This window comes from Hyaena hyaena, unplaced genomic scaffold, assembly GCF_003009895.1.
Source record: "Hyaena hyaena isolate Hyena2069 unplaced genomic scaffold, ASM300989v1 scaffold_119, whole genome shotgun sequence".
Lineage (NCBI taxonomy): Eukaryota > Metazoa > Chordata > Mammalia > Carnivora > Hyaenidae > Hyaena > Hyaena hyaena.
Genome location: NW_024080750.1, coordinates 452,224 through 474,386, shown reverse-complemented (window position 1 = coordinate 474,386; position 22,163 = coordinate 452,224). Strand labels below are relative to the sequence as shown.

General features: G+C 58.9%; 2 protein-coding genes across 4 annotated transcripts; one reads left to right on the top strand and one right to left on the bottom strand.

Moving 5' to 3' along the window:
* The first annotated feature begins 483 nt into the window (after positions 1-483).
* NELFCD (negative elongation factor complex member C/D) lies at positions 484-13,188 on the top strand. Of its 3 annotated transcripts, none has more exons than XM_039236853.1 (15): positions 484-595; positions 4,458-4,573; positions 4,807-4,916; positions 5,750-5,859; positions 6,926-7,033; positions 7,893-8,045; positions 8,257-8,387; positions 9,032-9,197; positions 9,407-9,541; positions 9,941-10,080; positions 10,814-10,928; positions 11,881-11,976; positions 12,053-12,193; positions 12,541-12,670; positions 12,750-13,188. In XM_039236853.1, exons 1-15 carry the CDS (start codon positions 509-511, stop codon positions 12,782-12,784), a joined length of 1,773 nt encoding a protein of 590 aa, XP_039092784.1. In that variant the 5' UTR covers positions 484-508; the 3' UTR covers positions 12,785-13,188. The 3 variants fall into 3 exon arrangements, with proteins under 3 accessions (XP_039092784.1, XP_039092782.1, XP_039092783.1); XM_039236851.1 differs by having other exon boundaries at positions 494-595; positions 4,461-4,573; XM_039236852.1 differs by lacking the exon at positions 12,750-13,188 and having other exon boundaries at positions 494-595; positions 12,053-12,104; positions 12,541-12,659.
* A 43-nt stretch (positions 13,189-13,231) lies between these two features.
* Positions 13,232-21,440, bottom strand: CTSZ (cathepsin Z). Its single transcript, XM_039236854.1, has 6 exons — positions 21,282-21,440; positions 20,759-20,922; positions 16,752-16,931; positions 14,918-15,068; positions 14,506-14,668; positions 13,232-13,712 (listed from the first exon to the last, which is right to left on the bottom strand). The coding sequence occupies exons 1-6, from the start codon at positions 21,410-21,412 to the stop codon at positions 13,602-13,604; spliced, it is 900 nt and encodes a 299-aa protein (XP_039092785.1). The 5' UTR covers positions 21,413-21,440; the 3' UTR covers positions 13,232-13,601.
* Positions 21,441-22,163: the final 723 nt, after the last annotated feature.

Here is a 22,163-nt window from a genome sequence, read left to right as displayed (position 1 = left end):
TTCTGACTTTAAAAGAATCGGAAATCTTTTCGTGGGCCCCGGACACTGGGCCCAATAGGTCGGCCCTGCTCTTCTGCCCCGCTGTCGGATAAGAAAACTGGTGCTCTCAGGACCTAGAGTCATGGCGAAGAAGGAGTGGAGCCGGTACCTGAACCCAGGACAAGAGCGAGTCTGGTCTCAAACTTCTACCCGGAGTTAAAACCCCTGGGACCCACCCAGGCCGCGCTCCTGGAGGCCTTCGGGCGTTCCGTTGCGTCCTCCGCGCGTGCCGGGAGCCACCGGCCCGGGGCCGCCCTCTGTGCCCCGCCCCCTCACTCAGGCCCCGCCTCCCGCCGGCTCCCGCCGGGCCCTGGGCGCTCGGAGCCACGGCTAGCCAGCGGTCTGTGCCCCGCCCCTTCCCCGGGCCCAGGCGCGCGGCCGCGGGGGGGCGGAGCCGCGGGACCGCGCGTGCGCTCGCCCGCCCCTGCCCGTGCGCTTGCGCAGTGCTCGCGCGCGTTCCCGGGAGAGGATGGCGGGGGCCGCGCCGGGCGCCATCATGGACGAGGATTACTTCGGGAGCGCGGCCGAGTGGGGCGACGAGGCGGACGGCGGCCAGGTGAGGGGGGGCACCGGGCGCCCCCGACGAGGACCGTTGGTCTCCGTCGCCGGCGGGCCGGCCCCGCCCCCGCCGCGCCGGGCCCTGCGGTCACCGTGTGGTTCAAGCACAGCCCTCCCCGCCCCGGAGCGCGCCCCCCGCGCCCCCAGAGCGCCCGCCACTCGCCTTCGCCCCCGGGCCAGCGGGGCCCCCCCAGAGCGCCGCCGCCCGTCGAGGGGCGAGCACGCGGCTTCCGTGCATCTCCGTTCCCTCCCCTGCAAACGAGTGGGGGCGGGGACGGGGCGGGATCCCCGGGCGTGAGGTCACCTGGCGCCGCGACCGCCTCGCTGGGGTCTGGGCGGCGGAGGGGCCGACCACCCCGCCGTGACACGCGGGGCCCCCGCTGGCCGCTCCCTTGGGGTCGGCCTCGGCCCCCCGGCCCCCCCAAGCGGGTAGGGCACGAACTCGACGGAGGATGGGGCTCAGGGCGCCAAGTTTGAACAACTAAACCTCTTACAAAGTCAAATCAGCATCGTGAGGGGGAAAGTGCGACTTTGGCTTTCCTAACATTGTTTTACTGTTCGTAAACCGTACTTTTCAGTGCTTTGGGCTGATTGAGTCGATCCCTGGGCTAAGTGACACGGGCAGGATCTTCCATCGTTGACCTGGAGGGGTTTGGTGTGGAGGCTGAGGAGGGGTCTTCCCTTGTCCCCGCCCTCCCCCGCCCCCCCAAGCCGGGTTGGAAAATCCGAATCGGTAGCGCCAGCCCTGCCCGGGGAGCCCAAGTTTATTCTAATCTGAAAACCCACCCGAAGTGCTTGTTAAACATGCAGCTTCTCGGGCCCCTCCCCTCAAGATGGATAGCTTGGCCTGGAGGGGGACCTGGGGTTTTGCCTTTTAGCAGGAGTCCATGTCAGGTGTGGGAAATACTGAGCATGTGGAAGGATGGAGTGGGGCGCAGGTGGTTGAAGGGGCAGGGGTGCACGAAGGGCATTGGAGCTGAGGCCCAGAGATGCGAAGACAGGTGCTGTGGTCGTGGAGCAGAGGGGAGTCCTCTGGTGAGTTGGCTCTTGGCGCAGCGGCTCGAGGTCTGTGAGGGAACCGGTTTTAAAGGGCCTTTGATGGCCGCTGAAAAGTGTGACTTGTTCAAGAGTTTGGGGCAGGGAGTGACACCAGGCCATTCGCGTTTGGAGGCTCGGAGGGGAGTAGAGAGAGGCAGATTCAGCGGAGAGCCTGGCTCGCTAGGTGCTGGCTTGCATTGTCTCACTCCACTAGAGAGACTGCGAGCTGGGGGTTAATCTGGTCCTTTTGTAAAGGAAGAAGGTGAGCCAAAAAGATGGAGTGATCCGCCCAGTTTACAAAACCAGTAAACGAAGGAATGGGGACCCAACCCAGGTCTTTTGTCTCCATCGCCACTTTATCACACTCAGGACAACCAATGTGATGTAAATGAGCCTGGTAGTGGCTTCATTTGGAGCATCCTGTCCAAAATGTCAGCATTTGTCACTCTGAGCCTTCAAGTCATACTGTTAGAACTGAGGCATCTCTGAGGGCCATCTAGACCAGGGCCCTCATTGATAGTCCAATGTATGCAGCTAGGAAGGGCAGAGCCAAGCCTAGACTCACCGGAGGCTGGGGAGTCTCATGTGTGGGGAACTTTAGTCATGATCCCCGCTCAGCCCACTGACCCTGATAGGCTCTCGGTGATGAGACCGGTGGACCAGATGTGCCCTTCATGTTCATTCTGATGCTTAGAGGAGGAAGCGGAGGTCAAGAAAGGTGACTGGCCGAAGGGGTGACATGAGCTGAATTCTTAAAGATAGTGGTAGGTCAAGTTTTGTGACACAAATTCTGTTCACTTGATGCTGTGTTCTTGGATTTGAGAGGCAGGAAGATGCTTAAGGAGGCTACAGTGATACTAAGTCCAGATGATAAATAAAAGCTACTGAATGCAGATGGTTTAGTGTGGCTTCAGGTTGTCAGCGGGGACTGGCAGGAGAGGAGACTGGCCAGGCGAAAGGTTAAAGTCATGCTAGAGGTCGGAGAGCTTTTCTGAGGGAGACTGGAAACTTTAAGCAAGAGAGAAACCTCAGATGTGTGGCCTGTGAGGACCATTGTGGCATCGGCGTGGGAGGTGACTGAAAGGAAGGGATGAGACTGAGCCATTAGGGGCACACGGCTACTGTGTAAGGAATGGTAAAGATGGTAAGAAGGGCCAGATTGGATAGATCCGGGGAAAACAGAACGGGTAGGTCTTCGTGACGGAACATGGAGTGGAATGAAGCAGCAGAAACTGAGGGTGACCCGTAGCTTTGTGGGTTTGGGGTAACAGGTAGACAGATGATGGAATCTTTTACTAAAATATAGGTTGTAAGGTGAAGATCTTTTTAGAGGTCAGTTTTGGACCTAATGAGTCTGCAAAACTAGCGGGCATCCGAGTGGCAGGAGAGTAGACTACTGACACTGGAGTCTGGAGCTCCAGAAGGCGATCCAGGCTAAATTCGGGATTTATGAGCCGGGGGGGGGGGGGGGGGGGGGGGGGGGGGGGGGGGGGGGGGGGGGGGGGGGGGGGGGGGGGGGGGGGGGAGCCGGGGGGGGGGGTGGGGTGGAGGAGGGTGGCATCGCCCAGAGAAGAGGTAGTAGGAGACAGTAGGGCCCAGGACAGAAGCCCGAGAAAACAGACACAACGATGAGTCTCCGGGTAAAGGCCAGCCTTCCTTCACAGCCTTGCTCAAGGCTCCCCGCGCAGGGAAGGTCTGAAAGAAGACTCCCCCGGCTCCGTGGAAGGAATCTGTTCCCAAAGCGTTGCTTACAGGATGTTAGTCTAGACCAGGGGTGCAGACACTTCTGTAAAAGGCCACATAGTAAATATTTTAGGCCCTGCCGGTCCCTGTCACAACTACGTAACTCTGCCATTATGGGGAGAAAGCAGCCATAGACAATATGTAAAATTTTAAAAGAACTTGAAAGTGAGTGAGTGGGTTCCAATAAAACTTTACTTAGAAAAGCAGAAGGACTGGATTTGGCCCTGAGCCATAGTTTGCTGATCCCTGGTCCAGCTCTTACACCATCATGTTAGTTAGTCACTTGCAAGGAGGTTGGTCTCTCCTCATTTGTGAAGCCCTTTGGCAGCAAAAGCTATATCCTGTCTTAGGTTTCTTAGGTTTCCTAGTGTATGGTGCTCAGTACAGAGTAAGCATCTAAAAAGCATCCGCCTGTTCATTGGGACAAGGTGTTAACACTGGATGGACCTTGATGTCATCACATCATCGTCCTGCTTTGTTTTCAGATTCAGTGACTTGCCTGAAGTTGTTTCCACACAGAACAGGGCCTGGTACCCAGCCAGTCCTGCTGATTTGAGGCGAGTCCGTGATCTCTACTTTCTAACAGCATAGGGACGGCTTATGCCTTCAAGAATCACTCCGTCAGTCTTTGTGAGAAAGCATTAAATGGCACAGGCGAAGTACTAGCAGTAAAAACAATAATAACTAACATCTGTCGAACTCTTACTGAGTGTCAGGTGCTAGGCTTGGTTCTTCCGGAAATTAGATTGCAGACTCCTTCCAACAGTGGAATGGGAGCAGCCACTAGTATTAGCTTTCATAGAGGAGGAAGCGGATACCCAGGGGGCTTAGGTAACTTGCACGACCACCGTACACAAGCGTGCCAGCATGGGGTCGTGACACGCACCCACTTGGAATGACTCTGGATCCCATTTTCTTAGCCGCTCGTTATTGTGCAGCCCACTTCCTGAGATGATCACAGAAGTCAAATGAAATAACGTATGTGGAACAGTTTTGAAATGCACAGGGTTCTGCAGGTTGCAGGTGGGATTGCAGGGTATGTGCATCAGTGAGGAAGTCGCATGGCTCTTTATCACCAGCAGGAGGATGACTATGGAGAGGGGGAAGACGACGCAGAGGTCCAGCAGGAATGCCTCCATAAATTCTCTACCCGGGACTATATAATGGAGCCCTCCATCTTTAACACTCTCAAGAGGTGTGTGAGAAAGGTCACTTGTGTGGGGAGGAGGCTGGGGTGACTTAGGGACAGTTTGCAGTGGACCCAGAGGATGATCTGCAAAAGTGAGAATAATGGGATCTGGGAACGGAAAGCTTCCAGACCCCACCCCACCCCCCTTTAAAAATGTTAACATCCTGACTATCCTGTCGTTGACCCCCATACCATCTATGTTCATATGAGTGCCCTCGCTTTTTTGTGACCTTTTCTAGGTATTTTCAGGCAGGAGGATCTCCGGAGAATGTCATCCAGCTGCTGTCTGAGAACTACACTGCCGTGGCCCAGACCGTCAACCTGCTGGCTGAGTGGCTCATTCAGACAGGTGCTTTGCGGGTGGCCCCCATCCTGCTTGTCACCCCCCCACACCACCTTTTTAATAGACCTTTGGATCATTATAATCCTGATAAATCGGAAAAGCCTTGTTTGTTTTCTTGGTTTTTAAGACTTCTCTAAGTGGGAACTGAACTTCTTAGCCACGTTCATCTGCTGGATTCCTATCTTTGATTCAATAATTGAGGTTTACAGATAGCCCGTAAATGGGATTCTTATTGAGCTGTTTTCCGAACCGTGTTGTAGAATTATGGGATTAGACCGTACACGCTCACTGCGTCTTTCTAAGGGACCTGTCATAGCAGACAGTGGATGATGGGTAATTTAGGACTGAGTATGATTGTGGCTTTTAGCTAATCTGATTAAGGTAGAGCCTCTCTGGAAGGTCCCTGAGCTGGGTGCGGATGACATCGTGGAGTAGGCGCTGCCCGGAAGGCGGTGGGGGCCCTGGTGCCCCAGCTCCTAGACACAGGGCGCCCCTTGCGGCCAGCGTCTGCTCCCTTCCACCGTTGGGTGTGTCTCTCTGTCCTCCCACCTGTGTGTTTTGGCCATTTGTCCACGTCCTTACCGAGGCATCCAAGATGCTTCTGTCCTTTCCAGGTAGGCAGACAGCCTTGTGTTCTGCCTTGGGCTCCTTTTTGGGTCTTCCCATTGACCAAGGTTAAAAATCTGAATTTTTATGAGCAGTCCCAAATTCCAGGTGCTCAGAAGCAATTCTGTGGTCTTCGGTTCACATGCAGAATCCTGACCTGTCTACTTTTTCAGGGTGGTACAACAAATTGAGAGATTGCCATTTTCCATCTGGCTGCTTTCATTTTCTTTCAGGTGTTGAACCAGTGCAAGTTCAGGAAACTGTGGAAAATCACTTGAAGAGTTTATTGATCAAACATTTTGACCCCCGCAAAGCAGATTCTATTTTTACCGAAGAAGGAGAGGTGAGCAGTCTGTCTTCTTTTTCTAGTACTGATTCCTCAGGTCTTTTGCACATTCCATGTGTACAGAGTAGTGTGGCATGTTAGGTAAGTAATGCAAAAAGTTGGGGCCTAAAATCAGGGTGTGAGACAGAAATTGCGTCGAGTGGGACTTGCCCTCGAGGTGCTGCCTGCAGGGTAGTGAGTCTCGCGAGCTGAGGGGCACACAGGTGAGCTGGAGGGGGGCTGGCAGACTCCCACCTCCCGCCTCCTGTCGGCTCTTGAGCACCGGCGCTAGGAGTGGTGTGGGGTACTTGTCCGGGCCCCTGGGAAGCAGACGCCAGGATGGGATTCTGTGTGCGGGAGGCTGTGAGAGAGAAGGGTGCGGGCCGGGGAGCCTCGGTGCATGTCTGGGCTCAGAAGGCAGGTCGGGGGTGAAGAGCCTTAGGCGACCGTGTGATCTTCAGAAAGGCTCAGCAGCGTCGGTGGGTGTCTTCAAGCCACAGTCGCCCGTCGCCGGAGCCCCACGTCTCCTGGGAACCGGCCTGCTTGGGGAGCCGTGCCGTACCCCGTAGGTGGCTGGGAGTAGCCGGTGGGGAGCTGGCCTTGGCACGGTTGGGAGGTGGGCTCAGAGGGTCGGTCAGTCACACAGCAGGGGAGCTGAGAGAGACAACGTTCACGTGGCAATGGCCAAAACCTCTGCGCTCTCAAATGGCCTTTTTCTCTTGCCAAGGGCATGCAGCTGACGTAGCGTGCGTTCCTCGTGCGTCTGCGACAGCCACACTGTACGTGTACTTCCCTAGACTCGTGTGGCTCCAAGAAGCACCTTTCAGTGCACTCTGGTGTACGGTTGAGTCTTCCAGAAGCTGTGAGTGGGCCCTCAGGGCTCTAGTGCTGCCGCTTAGCTGCCCGCGTGGCATCACCCGCCCGGGCTCTGTTTCCTGGGCCGGGGCCGCAAGGCCGGAGCTCGGTGCTCACGGAGCCTCTTCCGGCTGAAACGTCTGGCTGTTGTTTATACCATATCATTGTATCATCTTCACTAAAGCTCAAGCTAGGCCTTTTATCTCGCCGTCCATTTGTTTGTTGGCAGACCCCAGCGTGGCTTGAACAAATGATTGCACACACCACGTGGAGAGATCTCTTTTACAAACTGGCCGAAGCCCATCCGGACTGTCTGATGCTGAACTTCACGGTCAAGGTAGGCAGAGTACTAGTGTCACAGGAAAGGTGAAAGTGTTAGGAGTGAGAGTTACTTGGGGTTGGTTGGGAGGCGGTCTGCTTCTTTGGAAAGGTCGTATTTGCTTTTTGGTAAAGGTCTCTGTCACTTTGCTTCTGTAAATCTTAACAGTGAGAAAGAAAAGCAGAGAATATGTCGGTGTGTTTTCGGATCAACGTGGACTGTGTTTTAGGATTTGCCAGGAACATACTTGTAGAGTCCGTTGTGTGCTGAGAGGAGCCTTTTTTAATATATTTTTTATTTTTATTTTTTAATGTTTTATTTATTTTTGAGAGAGAGAGAGAGACAGCATGAGCAGGGGAGGGTCAGAAAGAGAGAGAGACACAGAATCTGAAACAGGCTCCAGGCTCTGAGCTAGCTGTTGGCACAGAGCCCGATGCGGGGCTCGAACCCACGAACCGTGAGATCATGACCTGAGCCGAAGTCGGACACTTAACCGATTGAGCCACCCAGGTGCCCCGAGAGGAGCCTTTAAGAAGGCCTGGTTTGGGGCGCCTGGCTGGCTTAGTCGGAGCATGTGATTCTTGATCTCGGGGTCGTGAGTTCGAGCCCTATGTTGGGCACAGAAATTACTTTAAAAAAAAAAAAGGCCTGGTTTGTCTACTTCACCTTACACATGAAGAGACCACGATGGGATGGTTAGCCTGGGCCACAAGCTGAGTTAGTGGGGAGGCGGCGGGGATCAGAGTAAAGGTTTGAGACCCGAGACCCGCGTTTGCTTGTCCCACCTGACCGCACACACCGACGACAAGCCACCTGCCTGGAAAACGTGTGGTCACTGCCTGTTGACACTGTTTGGCTCCTTACTTCTGTATCGTAGCTGATTTCCGATGCAGGGTACCAAGGGGAGATAACCAGCGTGTCCACAGCCTGCCAGCAGCTGGAAGTGTTCTCTCGGGTGCTCCGTACCTCCCTGGCTACCATTTTGGATGGAGGAGAAGAAAACCTTGAAAAAAACCTCCCCGAGTTTGCCGTAAGCTCTTTGTGTGTCTCAGAAGGGGGCTGCTTGGGGGTCACGTGTTTTCAAACGTGAAATGCTTCATCCCTGGAGACAGTGTGCAGGTCAGAAGTCCACTTCCAGCATAACAGCTTGCATGCAGAATGGTTGGGGGTTTGACTCTTTCGTCGACTTTGTCATTGCTGCAATTATGAACCCCCAACTCTCTCCCCCTGCAACTTTTCAGAAAATGGTGTGCCACGGGGAGCACACGTACCTGTTCGCCCAGGCCATGATGTCCGTGCTGGCCCAGGAGGAGCAGGGGGGCTCCGCCGTGCGCAGGATCGCGCAGGAGGTGCAGCGCTTCGCCCAGGAGAAGTGAGACTCGGTGTTCGTGCTCGTCTCGGTCCCGACGCGGTGCTCCCCGCAAAGTTCCCCGGCGCTCTGTGTCCACCGGCAGAGACTCTAGGCCCCTCCTACCTTGACAGACAGATGAACTCCCTTCTGTCCAGCAAGGCGGGAAAGGTCACGGTCGTTTTAGATACGTGTAGAGAGCTTGCTTTCTGAGCCTTGGCTTTGATGAGCGTTCTGTAAGGCACTTGCTTATTTTGCCGCTCACTGGACTGGTGAAGCCTGTGCTTTCATGTGTTAGGACTCCTCGATAGCAAATAGTCGTAGTCCTGAAATAGTTATTCAGTAGGCTGATTGTTCTGTTGCGGTCCATGTCTTACAGAAGGACATTAGCCCTTGCTGGCTATATTCTCTCCTGATGGAGCTTAATAAGACCTTAAAAGTGAGTGGCTCCTCTTGGAAAGTCTGCGAGCTGCATCCAGCCCCTCTTTCCCAGTTAGCTTTAACTGCCGTTTCTGTGGGTCAGTCAGGATACCAGCGAATGACAGAAATAGGAAAAACAGAGCGACCCAAACAGTTCCAAGAATGAGATGTGAGAGGAAGGAAGGAAGGAGAGGGCAGGGCAGGGAGCCACCTTCCTAACCATGGGATCCGTGCCTTCCCTCACCCAGAGGCCATGATGCCAGTCAGATCACGCTCGCACTGGGCACAGCCGCCTCCTACCCCAGGGCTTGTCAGGCCCTTGGGGCCATGTTGTCCAAAGGAGCCCTGAATCCGGCCGACATCACGGTCCTCTTCAAGATGTTCACGAGCATGGACCCACCTCCTGTTGAACTTGTAAGTTGCTTTCGTTTTATTAATAAGGTGGGACACACTCAATGCCGATTAGAAGGGTTGTAAGTCACTGAATACAAATTTGTTTCTGTACTTTTCCTCGTCCCCCGTCACATCCTCGGCGTGACCTCACTCCTGCCGTGAGTCCGTGTGGACTGACCTGACCTCTCTTTCGTACGTTCCCTTTCACCGAGCGACGTGTGTCTCCTCAGATCCGGGTGCCGGCCTTCCTGGACCTGTTCATGCAGTCGCTCTTTAAACCAGGGGCCAGGATCAACCAGGACCACAAGCACAAGTACATCCACATCTTGGCGTACGCGGCCAGCGTGGTTGAGACGTGGAAAAAGGTACCGTCAGTTCTGAGAATCGGTGTACTTTTAGGGGGACAAGTCCCCTCCTCTCCTTGGTGTTATTTGGGAATTTGGGCTACAAGGAGCCGTGAGGCCAACTAGTGCGTGAAATCATCACAGTGCTCACTGTCTCGAGACTGTGCAGCATCCGTAACCGTTTTCAAGCTGGGACGGGAAGTGTGACTAGAGGCACAGGCAGGTCCCCCAGCCGCAGGCCCAGCCCGGCTCGTTCCTGCACCCTGGGCCACTCTGACGGGTGGCAGCCGAATTGACTCCAGGGACAGGGAAGGGGGGGTGGCAGAGGGAGGTGGCCCGTAGCAGGTTACCCCAGCTGCCAGGCCGCCGGATTCACTGACCTGTGTGTGTGTGTGTGTGTGTGTGTGTGTGTGTGTTCAGAACAAGCGTGTGGGTATCAACAAGGATGAGCTGAAGTCAACGTCGAAAGCCGTGGAGACCGTTCACAATCTGTGCTGTAATGAGAACAAAGGGGCCTCGGAGCTGGTGGCAGAGCTCAGCACGCTTTATCAGTGCATTCGGTGAGCAGACTGGACCTCAGTTCTGACCTGGATCCTTCTGGAGGAAGTGGTTTGAGTTTTCATTTTATGAAAAGCTTGTAAACTGTACTTAACAAAAGCTTCAGAGATACTGATTGCACTTTCTTTTTAAAACGTACATAGAGAACTTTAAGTTGTTTCCGCAGCGTGAGTAATTCTCAGGGGCTTACCTGCCAGAAGTCTGTTCATCAATTAGCGTAAAGAAATGGAAGACCAACCAGAATTACAAAAGCTGCTTTGAAGGAAAGGGTCTATTTACTGTAAAAGTCAGGCCGACAAAGTATTGCTTGGGTGGAAGGGACGTGATCACAGCAAGAATACGAATGCACGCGTTGATTAGACAGGCTCACAGATAGGGTGGCCCTCTTCAGTGTTCGAGGCCTTCCGCTGGCAAGCTGTGCTAGGGACAGAGAGGGTTTGCTAAATAAAACTTCAGCCCAGGCCAGGCTCCCAGAGTCTCCTGCGTTAATGATCTTCTTTTAAACCAATAGTGGTTGAAAACAAGCCGATATGTGAGTGTGGGTCCCTGTAGCGCACGTTGAGAGGGTCCTGGCCTCCTTCCTGAGGCTGTCTGTCCTCTAACCAGCATCTCCTTGGCAGAGCAGCTGGAGAGCGACTTGCTGGGATAGATGGGGTGCTGCTGGGTTTTTTAAACCTTCCCAACCACTTCGTTTTGGTGGTGGCGTAGGAAGCACCGTGCCCCGTTTCCCTGCAGGTTCCCGGTGGCGGCCATGGGCGTGCTCAGGTGGGTGGACTGGACTGTGTCGGAGCCGCGCTACTTCCAGCTGCAGACGGACCACACCCCGGTGCACTTGGCCTTGCTGGACGAGGTACGGGGCTGCGGGGCCGAGGCGGCACTCTGGCCTGTGCCCCATCCTGCCAGGACGTCTGTCACTGAATCCACGGGCTACTCTGTACAGAGCTCGTGACTTTCCGTCCTCAGGGAGGATTTTCCTTTTATGGAACTGGTTTCGGGGTGCCCAGGTGGCTCAGGCAGTTAAGTGTCTGACTCTAGATTTTGGCTCAAGTTATGATCTCACCATTCGTGAGATTGAGCCCCCCATCAGGCTCTGTGCTGATAGCATGTAGCCTGCTTGGGATCCTCTCTCTCCCTCTCTGCCCCGCACCCCCAAAAAACTTTTTTTTAATGTTTGTTTATTTTTGAGAGAAAGAGCACAAGGTGCAGAGGGACAGAGAGTTAAGGGGGACAGAGGATCTGAAGCGGGCTCTGTGCTGCCATCAGAGAGCCCGATGCGGGTCTCAAAGTCAGGCACCATGAGCTCATGACCTGAGCTGAAGTCAAGAGTTGGATGCTTAAGCCCTGAGCCCAGGTGCCCCCCCCACAAAAAATAAATTTAAAGAAGGAACTTGTTTCATTGGCTCCGTAGATTTCTGTTTTTAGCAAGTGGTCCGAAAGGACGGGGACAGCCGAGGGTCACCGTCGTCAGCACCGGCTGTGTGCTGGCTGCGCGGCGGTGGCAGTCCTATGCCTGGCGGTGAGCCCGGGCCCGGCTGCGCTGCTCAGCGGGGCTCCCTTTGGCCTGTTTTTTTTTTTTTTTAATATTTTATTTATTTTTGAGAGAGAGAGAGAGACAGCATGAGCAGGGGAGGGTCAGAGAGAGAGGGAGACACAGAATCTGAAGCAGCTTCAGACTCTGAGCTGTCAGCACAGAGCCCGACGCGGGGCTCGAACCCACGAACCATGAGATCATGACCTGAGCTGAAGTCGGACGCCCAGCTGACTGAGCCACCCAGGCGTCCCTCCCTTTGGCCTGTTTGTAGATCAGCACGTGCCACCAGCTCCTGCACCCCCAGGTCCTGCAGCTGCTCGTTAAGCTTTTTGAGACCGAGCACTCCCAGCTGGACGTGATGGAGCAGGTGAGCGGGTGGCCCCCGGGCTGCTGGGGGCTGGGGGAGGGCCCTCCTAACGGACTTGTCTGCCCCCTCCCTGCAGCTTGAGCTGAAGAAGACCCTGTTGGACAGGATGGTTCACCTGCTGAGTCGAGGTTATGTACTTCCTGTTGTCAGTTACATCCGAAAGTGTCTGGAGAAGCTGGACACTGACATTTCACTCATTCGCTATTTTGTAACTGAGGTCAGCAACACACCGTGTTTCACGTTTTGCTCTTAACGCTAGCAGTGCCCTTTGCCTTAATTTAGTCTGCTTTGTCCCTAACTCTGAGAACTGTGCTTTCTGATAATGGTGGTGACAACAGTCACACGCCAGCTTAGCAAGCACGTCCCACCCGCAGGAGACCCGGAGTCTGGTCTCCCTGCACAGCCACCTGGGGTCTTAATGCTGGGGACTCGCATCGTCACCAGGAAGCCACAAGAGCAGGGAGGGGAGGGCGATTTTCTCCCCACTGTTGGCCATTTCATCAGGTGGTGGCGGGACGGCGCTCGCGGGCCGTGCGGGAGTGACCCGGTGTCGTCTCCTCCTAGGTGCTGGACGTGATCGCTCCTCCCTACACCTCTGACTTCGTGCAGCTCTTCCTCCCCATCTTGGAAAACGACAGTATCGCAGGCACCATCAAAACAGAGGGAGAACACGACCCCGTGACGGAATTTATAGGTATGTGTCTCTCTGCTGCGACTCTAAGTGTCATTCACTTCCGGTTTCTAACGCGGTGCCTGTCTGCCTTCTGTTACAGCTCACTGCAAGTCTAACTTCATCCTGGTGAACTGATCTGCGCACCTCCGGGGCTGACACAGAGCTGACACAGAACATTCCGAGACCAGATGTGGGAAAGCCCTGACAGAAGCCATTGCTGAAGAGCCCAGTGGGCATCTCGGACCTGGGCCCCGGCGGGAGGAGGAGGTGACTGCAGAGCTGCCACTACAGGTGGCCCCCTCTCCTAGGAGCTCATGCTGCCCCCAGACCCTGCTGACCACGTTCACGTCCCCGGTGAAGGAACTGGGTCCCTCCCGCAGGTCCTGGGGAGCTTAGGACCGGAGACTCGGAGATGAACCACCTTCCGAGGTGACTCTTCTCACAAGAACCTGATTGGTTGATATTTGATTGTCATTGTTTTACTTTTCCAAGAACCAATTAAAAAAGTCTTCCTGCTGGATTGGCAGGCGTAGATCCTGGCGGTGTGTTCTCGTGTGTAAATAAGGCACGCTTGGGCTCCGCTCCAGTGGAGAGTCGTGTATTTTATTCACTATCGCTCGGGCGATCTGAGGTGGCCGTCCCCACCACGGATTCCCAGGGGACGGAAGAACTGGTGATCAGTCTGACCCCGTTTACCACATTACAAGCCACCGTTGCCAAATAGAAGATACCAGATCACATACTGGGAATGGAGACCGCACCCGGCTGGGTGCCCTCCCGTTTCCGGCCCCCCAGGACACCCTCCCTGCCGGCCCCGCATCGGTCCGAGCGGGTCAGCCCCACTTCCTGCACACGGCGGCACCTCCAGCCCCACGCCCTCAGCGACAGGATCCCCTCTGATGACGGTTCACGAGTCCGCCTCCTAAGCCCTGCTCTTCCGGAGACCTGGGCCTTAGACGATGGGGTCCCCGAACGTGCAGGCCTCCTCGATAGCGAGGTTGTAGTCGGCACCCTTCCCGTCCTTATAGGTGCTGGTCACCAGCCGCATCCAGCCTCGCTCGCCCTGTGGGGGGACCACGTGTTGGCTCATCACCGTCTCCTGCGCCCCTGCCATCGGGGCGCCGCCCATCCCGGGACCCCTGCTCAGAGACACCTTCTGTGAAACACTCTGACTTGGTTAACATCTAACAAGCGAGGTACACGGATGGCCCTGTGAGCCCAAAGCACATTAATGTAACTAAAATGTTGACTCTTCGGGCCGGATGACTTAGCTGCCTATTAATGTCCCCAGTTTATGGTCTAATACAAACACTGACAGTTCATCACTTCGGCATTAATCACTCTCCCCCTCTTGATGGTAATGAGTTTCTCTGTCTTCAGCTATTAATGGTTAACACTGGGTCTTAGAAATGAGAATTCTGGCATTCATTTATCTCCGTTGGATTTTTGACCCAACTCAAAAGCATTTTTGAAAAAACAGCACCGTGTTGCTGAGGAGCCAGAGCTGTGCCAGCAGGAAGGATGGGATAGCTATAGAGGAACAATCGCACTGAACTGAAAGTTCCAGAACAGTGCTTCACAACCAGGGCGGAGCCCCCAGGAGACGTTGGCAGAGTCTGGAGACGCTGTTGGTGGCCACGTGGGGGTGGGGGGATGGGGAGGAGCCACTGGCATCTGAGGGGTAGGCATTAAACATGCTACCGGACAGTGACAGCCCTCCCCTCCCCCACTGTAGGATCTGACCCCAGGTGTCACCAGGGCTGCTCCTGGGCCGGGGCAAGGATCCCCTCCGCTCCGCGCTGCAGTTCCCGGCTGTGGAGCCCCCCGGCGGGGGCGAGGCGCCGCACGCATCTTACCCACGGTTCTCCCCAGGAATTCCGGATGATCCAGTACTCCGTGCCGTCGCTGACACCCCAGCCGGCCACAGACACGACGTGGTTTATGTAGGCCTTGTCGTGGTACTCGGCATAGATGCCTCCCGTGTAGTTGACCATCTTCTCCGTCGCCATCATGCCGCAGCTGGGCGCAAGCACTCGAACAGTTAGCACTCGGGGGGGGGGGGGAGAACTTACCCGTCACCAACGGTCCCGTGGACCCAACTCGGGTCCCACACCGGGAGGGATTTTGCCCCAACTTCTGTCCCTTGCGCAGGTGTGTGCACGCACCTGTGCCTGCTTCCCCTCGCTCCCATCCGCGTCCAGCCCCAGGAAGGGGGCGACAATGACCCAGGGCCCCGTGCCCAGCTGCCTTCGGGCTCCGGCTCCTGACCTGATAGGGCCGTTGGCGTAGATTTCTGCCATCATCTTCTCCCGTCCGGAGAGGGAGCCGTAGTCGCCAACCTTCCAGAGGGTGTAGTTCTGGATGGCATGGCACTCTTTGAATTCCGTACACGTGCCACACTGGTTAAACTTGTCACACTCTGCGGGATGGCATCAAAGTCGGCGTGAGACGGGCACCCCGGGAACCCGGGACAAAGACGCAAGTCTACGTCCCCTTCTCCACGTTTCCACTCGAGCTAACAAGCGGGAGGCATCTGCCCATGGGTGCTGGCAAACGAGGATCCTCTTCCAGCCGCCAGGGAGCGGGGAAGCCCTGCCCCAGGCCTTGCAGGGAGGGGACGCGCAGGTCACCTAGCTCAGAGGGGACACTCGGCAGAGGGGGCCTGTTTTCTTTCCCCTTAAAGGCTAAGAACAGGGTCTTTTCACAATACAGTTGGAAGGAGTGGAATTAAAGTATTAGCTTTTAATTAGATAATTGTATTGCTGGCTAGTGAACAGGCCAATACATTTGGAAAAAATTAAGCATTTTTTCCCCCTTGGTTTTGAGGAGGTTTCTAGAGTTAGGCTAAAAAGAAAGTGAGACTCTTAGCTGTGTAAGTGCCGTCCTGGGCCCTCAGCACCCCGCTCCGCACCCCCCACCCTGCCTTGTCACTGCTCTCCTGTTACCTACTTGTAGCTTCCCAGCTGTCCAGATTCCTCCCCCAGGACATCGGACCCCTTGAGGCCTAACGGGCTGGTTTCATTTGTCCCCGGGACACCAAATGCCCCAGCCCGGGACCACGGGCACAGGGGGGGCCTGGGGCCACGTTTGCTAATACGGACGGGACCATGAACTGCAGACACTAGGGTCTCGCTCAGCTGTTCCTGGCCACGTCGCACTGCTGGGGTACAGGGACCCGACCTAGGCTGGACAAGACCACTGGGGAGGGGGGCGGCGCCCCAGGACCCCTGAGCCTTCTCCCCTTCACCTGCTCTCTCCTTGGTTCTCTGACCCCTGTTGTATTTAGCACTTCAACAGGACTCACCCAACCAGTCTGGGGGTGTTTGTTCTGGCTGGGCCCATGGCTCGAGAGGCGAGCTGAGGGCACTCCGGGGGCGTGGGGTGGCACCCAGAGCATGCTTGGGCGCTGAGGGCACAGGGGCCGCTGGAGCTCATTATAGAGAGAGAGGGCAGGGCCGGAGAAGCACCCCGGGCTCCCCTTCCTCCCACGCTGCCGTCTCCAATGGGCCACTGGGTTCATCCCCGTGCTCCGCCCTGGCCAAGAGGGAGCTCGGGTGGCGACAGGTGACTTAACCGCCAATTATGGGTTTGGACCTTCTTTCCTCTGGCCTCCAAGGGGAGCAGCCGCGGGCTGTGCCAGCTCCCGAGACTCCCGGCAAGCTGGCTCTGCTGGTCCGGGCAGGACCCCTCGGCCCCGCCTCCCGCCACGTGCACCTGGCCCAGGCCAGGGAATAAGCCGATGCTGTGTCCCTGCCGGGCCCTTGCGCCCCCAGTTTGGGGCCACAACCTGCTCTCCCCACCCACTCCTGGAAAATCGTCCCTTCCCTCTGCAGGGCTCACCTCACAGAGGCCCAGGAAACCCCCAAAATGCCAACAAGGCAGAGCCCAAGCACCATGGCCAGTCCTGGGCACAGGGGCACAAGGCTGGAGATGCGCACCCCAGGCCTTTGCTCTGGTGGTCTTCTCGGCAAGAACCATGGGCTCCCCTGGCCCCACTGGGTCCAAGGTGGCAGGGGGCTCCCTTCTCTGTCCCGCCCTCCCCCGGTGCCCCAGCCGCTCTCTCCTGGGGGGGGGGCGACAATGGGGGCGGGCGGGCACCTACCCTGGTCCTTAGCCTGGTAGTTGTTGCAGGTCTCGTCGGGGATGCCGTGCTCGTGGGCGTACCCCCACACCGGCAGGTCGTTGCCCCCCTCGCAGGAGCCCGCATTGCCACAGTCGATGACGTGCTGCACGGACAGCAGGGTGGAGGGCCACGCCCCCTTCCTCTTGATGTTGATCCTGTCTGTAAGGCAGCACCCACACCTGGTCAGCGCCCGCCCGCCGAGTCTCGGCTCTCCAGGCCCCCCCCACCCCGCCTCCCCAGGGTCCCCCAGTCCTTCCGGGCATAGAGTGCTCTGTCCCCACCACCGGCCACCCAGTACCTCGCGGGCAGGGCCAGGTACGTCTGCCCAGCTGCCTTCGCAAGTGCCCGTTGAAGGGCTGGTGGGAGGAAAAGTGCCAATCTGCGCCTGCTGCCCCTTCCTCCGTGCCCGTGGCCACTCCTGGGCCCAGAGCGCTCTCCCTGCGACACCCCTGTGCAGCCTCCGTCCTCCCCAGCTGCGATGGCTGCAAGCAGCTGACACCACGTCACCTGCTGATGGCTGCACATCCTTCCCGGGGCCCGCGTCCCGCAGGGCTGTGCGCACAGCTCAGCTCCGGGGCCCAAGCACACTGTCTGACACATGTGCGGACTCAGGAAATATCAGTTGCATAAACGAGTGGACCAGTTTTCCTTTACTGACCGAAGCCTGGCCCTGGCTGCTAAGCCCAGGAGGTCACGCCCCTGGCAGCTCCCGATGGAGGTTCTCCATCCTCACCCCCCACCGTGTAGGGCCTGCGGGCGGGGTGAGGGCCCCCCTCGGCCCACTGCCATTTCCAAACCATTTGGCCTCCACTGGTCTCGGTTTCCTCCCACGCCGTGGTCAGGGTGGCCCAGTTCTCAGGCTTTTCCCGCGTGCTCAGCCCCAACCCCGCCTACCCCTCACTCCACCTGAAAGCTCTCCAGATTTCACTGGAAAACTCCAAGGTGGGCCCCTCATCAATCTGCCACCTGGCGTACGGGCTTCCACATCCCCAGCCCACCTCCCGTGGCACTAGGTGGCACGTCCCTGCACGCCGGCCTAAGGCCTGCGTGGACCCCAGTCCTCTCTCCCCCATCAGTACCTGCACACGCATGTGGACCTTCCTTCCTTCTCTTTCTTCCTTTCCGTTCCCTCCCTTCCTCCCTGTTTGTTTTGAGAGACGGAGCAGAGGAGACGCAGAATCCCACGCAGGCTCCATGCAGTCAGCGCAGAGCCTGATGCGGGGCTGGATCCCATGAACTATGAGATCATTAACTGACTCAGAGGCTCAACCGACTGAGCCACCCAGGTGCCCCGACCTGCCTTTCCTGAGACCTCGGCAAAGGGCCCCTGAGCCCCGCACGCAATTCCACACAGCTCTCTGTGAACTCATCTCTACTCAGCTGCCTTGGGCCTCAGGGCGGGGGGCGGGGGGCCACTCACCCCTGCAAGGCAGGGCAGCCAGGGCCCAGTCTGGCCTCCCCACACCTCAGTCAGGCATCCCATCCCTACCTGGCCCGGCCACGGGTGGTCTAGTGCGCTCCTCGCACGGCCCAAATGCAACGGGAAGTCCCCTTCCCCACCCGCCCCGTCTTCCTCGATCCCCCACAGGCACCTGCCCACACCTGCTGTGCGCCAGGCTGTTCTCCACACTGGGCGTCCAGCACCGGACAGAACAGTCAAAGCCTCGACCCGCAGGGTCGCCACACGGGGCGGGGAGCCCACTGACGGAGGCTCTTGTGGGTCAGGTAAGCGTTCTGCGCCGATCGGCAAGGACTCACAGAGGGTTTCCGGAGGGACAGAAGTACAGTCCGACCTGGGGCTCGGCAGCGGGGCGGGGGAGCAGAGACGAGGCGGTGCAAGCGCCAGGGGTTCAGAGCGGGGTACCGTGAGAGGGGTGCCAAGAGCAGGGGGTTCAGAACACGCTCTGAAGGTAAAACGGACAAGATCTGTCTGTCCCAGGGTTGTATGCGGGGCAGCGCTAGGCCTCCGTGTGCGTGGCGGGAAGCGCGAGGCCCTGACTCAGCCAGGCGGGGTGGGGAGGCTGAGGTTTGAGGGGCGAGGGGTCCGGGCAGAGGGAGGACAGCGGAGAGCTGGTGTAACAGAGGCTCGCGAGCGGAGGCCGAGTCCCGGCCGGGGACCCCCGTGCTCAGGAGCGGAGCGCGTAGAGGATCCGGCGGCCCAGCCAGGAAGTGGGAGGAGACCATCGTGTGTGGTGAAAGGCCAAGGAGAGCGTTCCAAGGTCAGGTGGTCAAGCGCAGCCACGGAGGGTGAGGTTGGGCGGCCGCACCTGCCGGCAAGGTGGCCCCTCGCGCCGAGTGGGAGGTGCAGCAAGGCCGGACAGCGCTGGCGGGTGGAGGAGGGGCCCGCAGTGCGTCAGGGGCTGGGGGAGACACGGGCCCGGGCCTCCTGCTCACTTGTTCGTGGCGATGGCCGCACAGGGCCCGGGGTCGGGAGGAGACGCAGGCCACGAGCGGCTGCGTTAGGCAGCAGCCAGCTGGGCCGGCGCCCCTGGAAGTCCCCTTTTGAGGGCTTCTATTTTCTCAGTGAAAGAGGAAGAAGGGCTCCCGCAGCTGAGGAAGAGCGTCGTCGGAGGAGAAAGTTCCCCAGGAGAGCCCACTCCAGGGGTGTGGCAGGGCTGACCCTCGGAAAACGGAACCACGTCGAGGGCCCGCCCTGGTGACCCTTCCGGCTCTTCTGTCCACCCCCCACCCGAGGGCCACCACAGGGGCTCTCCTTCAGTTCGGCACTGTGAGCCCCACGCCTGCCCCACCCCGTGCCCTGACCCCCCGCCCGGGCCTGCCCACACCCTGCCCAACGCCCTGCAGGGGCTCCCGGGGTTAAGCCCCCCGTCTCCACATCCTCTAGGGCCCCGTCCCGCTCCACCCCTCCATCCCAATCAGGGGCCCGCACAAGCCTCCCACCTTACAACGGAGGCCGCGGCCTATCTGCCCCCTTCCTCCTCCTTCCGACAGGGCCAGAAACATGCCCCAGATCCCCCTCCCCCCCCCAATTCCTCAACAGAGGCCCGAAGTCCAGGCTCCTGGGTGCTACTCCCAGCTGCCACTCACACCACAGCCCCATCTTCTGACCTCCTTGCCAGGGACCTCAGCTTCCTCATCTGCAAAATGGGGCCAGCCCCAGGGCAGCTCAGAGGCTTAAACGGAGCCACCAAACCTCAGAAGCGGCAGTAGCCACCCTGTCCTTAGTCTGGTTAACACACGGCCACGAGTACACCGGGCCTGCGCAGCGAGCTACCCATCAGGGACGAGCCAGGGCTCCCCTTCCCTCCCAGTCAGAGTCCCTTCTGCAATGGAATTCCCGAGTCACTGGAGGCTCCTGCCCCCCGCCCCCCGCCCCCCGGGGCAGCCACTGGGGTCAGCAGAGCCCCTCCCCCACCTCCCAAGGGGGCTGATCAGAGGCCCAAGACCAGGTGAGGTCTATCGTCCCTGCTCTCCCAAGGCAAGGCCCAGAGGCCGCTGTGGGTGGTAAGGGCCTCAGCCTCCCCTCCTTCGCCCTCTCACTGTGGCCAGGGGCCAGGGGCCAGATGAGAAAACCCGCCAGCCTCGTTCAATATTCCAAGCCCAGGGCGGGCGTCAGCTCAAATATTAACTGCTGCTACGAGACAGTTTCACTTCCTTGTCCTCAAAATCTGGCAGGGGGTTGGGTGAGTCCGATCTCTGGTTTGATCCCAAAGGACCAGGGTCACAAAGCTTTGGTAGAGAAACGGCCCCTGGGAGCCGCATGTCCGGGGCGGCCTGTCCCCTGCCCGCAGGCCCCGGAAGCCCCACCGGGCAGGGACGGACACACAATCCAGCCTCTAGCGCTTTGGCCTTCCCTCCACGGGGAGGAACGGCGAGGTCACAGGTGGGCTCCCCTAGGCCGGAGAGGCCTGGCCACCTCCCACCCCACGCTGAGTCCTGGCGCAGAACCGCGGGCCGCTGAGGCCACCCGAGCCGCCCAGGGCTTCGCGGCCCACGGTCCGGAGGGGCTGCGGAAGCCCACCTACCCGCCATGGCGCTGGTGCTGCCGTGGGCCCAGCAGGAGCCGCAGTACTGGGGGATGTGCTGGTTCCTGGTGACACTGGCGTAGTTGACCCCATTCACATTTCGCCAGTCCCAGCTCTTGGGCAGGTCCGACGGGGACAGGTACTCATGAGGCCGAGGGTATGTCCTGGGAAGAGACCCGAACGGGCAGAATCAGCATCTGCTCTTCTCCCCCAGAATGACAGGCCACGGCGAGTGAGGGACTGAATCCCCCGGGGAGCCCCTCTCCCAGGGGGCACCCCAGCCCCCAGGATGCGAGGCAGCGCACCCCCACATGCAGGAACCACACGGCTCCCCCCACCCCCCGCAAGCCCCTCCCAGCCCTCCAAGTGAGGCTTGTCCCACCCTCCAAAGGTAGAGAAAAAGAGCGAGCCCCCCAAAACACAGGAGCTGGATTTGACCCTCAAAGGTCAAGGGAGGCAGGACGCCAGGTTCCTGGGTCCCCAGGGAGCCCGGGGTGGGGGACCAGCCCCGCACGCGGCCCACCTGCGCCCCAGCTTGGCCAGCTGGTCCCCCCGCAGGGGCTTGTGGCAGCTGTGGCCCGCGCGGAAGTAGGGCCCGGCCCGCGCGCCCGCCAGCAGCGCAAGCAGCAGCAGCAGCGGCCCGGACGGCGCCATGGCTCCCGGCCCGCCGGCCTCCCCAGCCCTCCCCGCCCCGCCCCGCCCGGGGCCTTAAGCCGGCCGCGCCCGGGGACACACCCCCGGGGCGGGGCCCGCCGCCCGCCGCGACCCCGCCCGCCGCCCGGCCGCCCGGCCCGCCGCCCGGCAGGTGCAGCGGCCCGGCCTCCGCGCGTCCCGCCCCAGGGCCCGCGCGCGCCCCAGCTCTGCGCCCCCCGCCTGGCTCTCGCCGGCCCCGTTGCCCAAAGGTCCCGGGCTGTCTTCCCGGGGAGGCGCTCACCCTACACAGAGAAGGAAGCAGGTAGCATCCGTCCAGAAGATGCCCCTCCGGGGGAATCTCACGGGCACAGAAATCCTTGCCTCTACGTTCCACCTGCCATGGATGCTTGAGAAGCTTTCCTGCTAACAAAACACGTCATGGGCCAAAGGGGAACGGAAAGCAGAAGTGGGTCCCGGGGCCCTGGTTTTATGACTTAAGTGTCTCCCTCCCTCCTGCTTCTCGTGGGTGGCAGTCACTTGGGCAGACCACTCGTGTGGCCTCCAGGCGCCACATGCCAGGGTCCTCCCAGGCCGCCGGGTCCCAGACAAGCTGGCGCTGCTCTTGCAGGGATCGAAGGGGCATCCGTGCCTTCCCGCGGCCCCTCCCTCTGCCGGCGCCAGGCGGGCCTCAGGCCTGCCTCGTGGGCTTCCTGCAATTTCCTAGACCACCCTCGGGAGCGCTGAGGGGTCCCGAACGCCGGCAGAGCGGGAA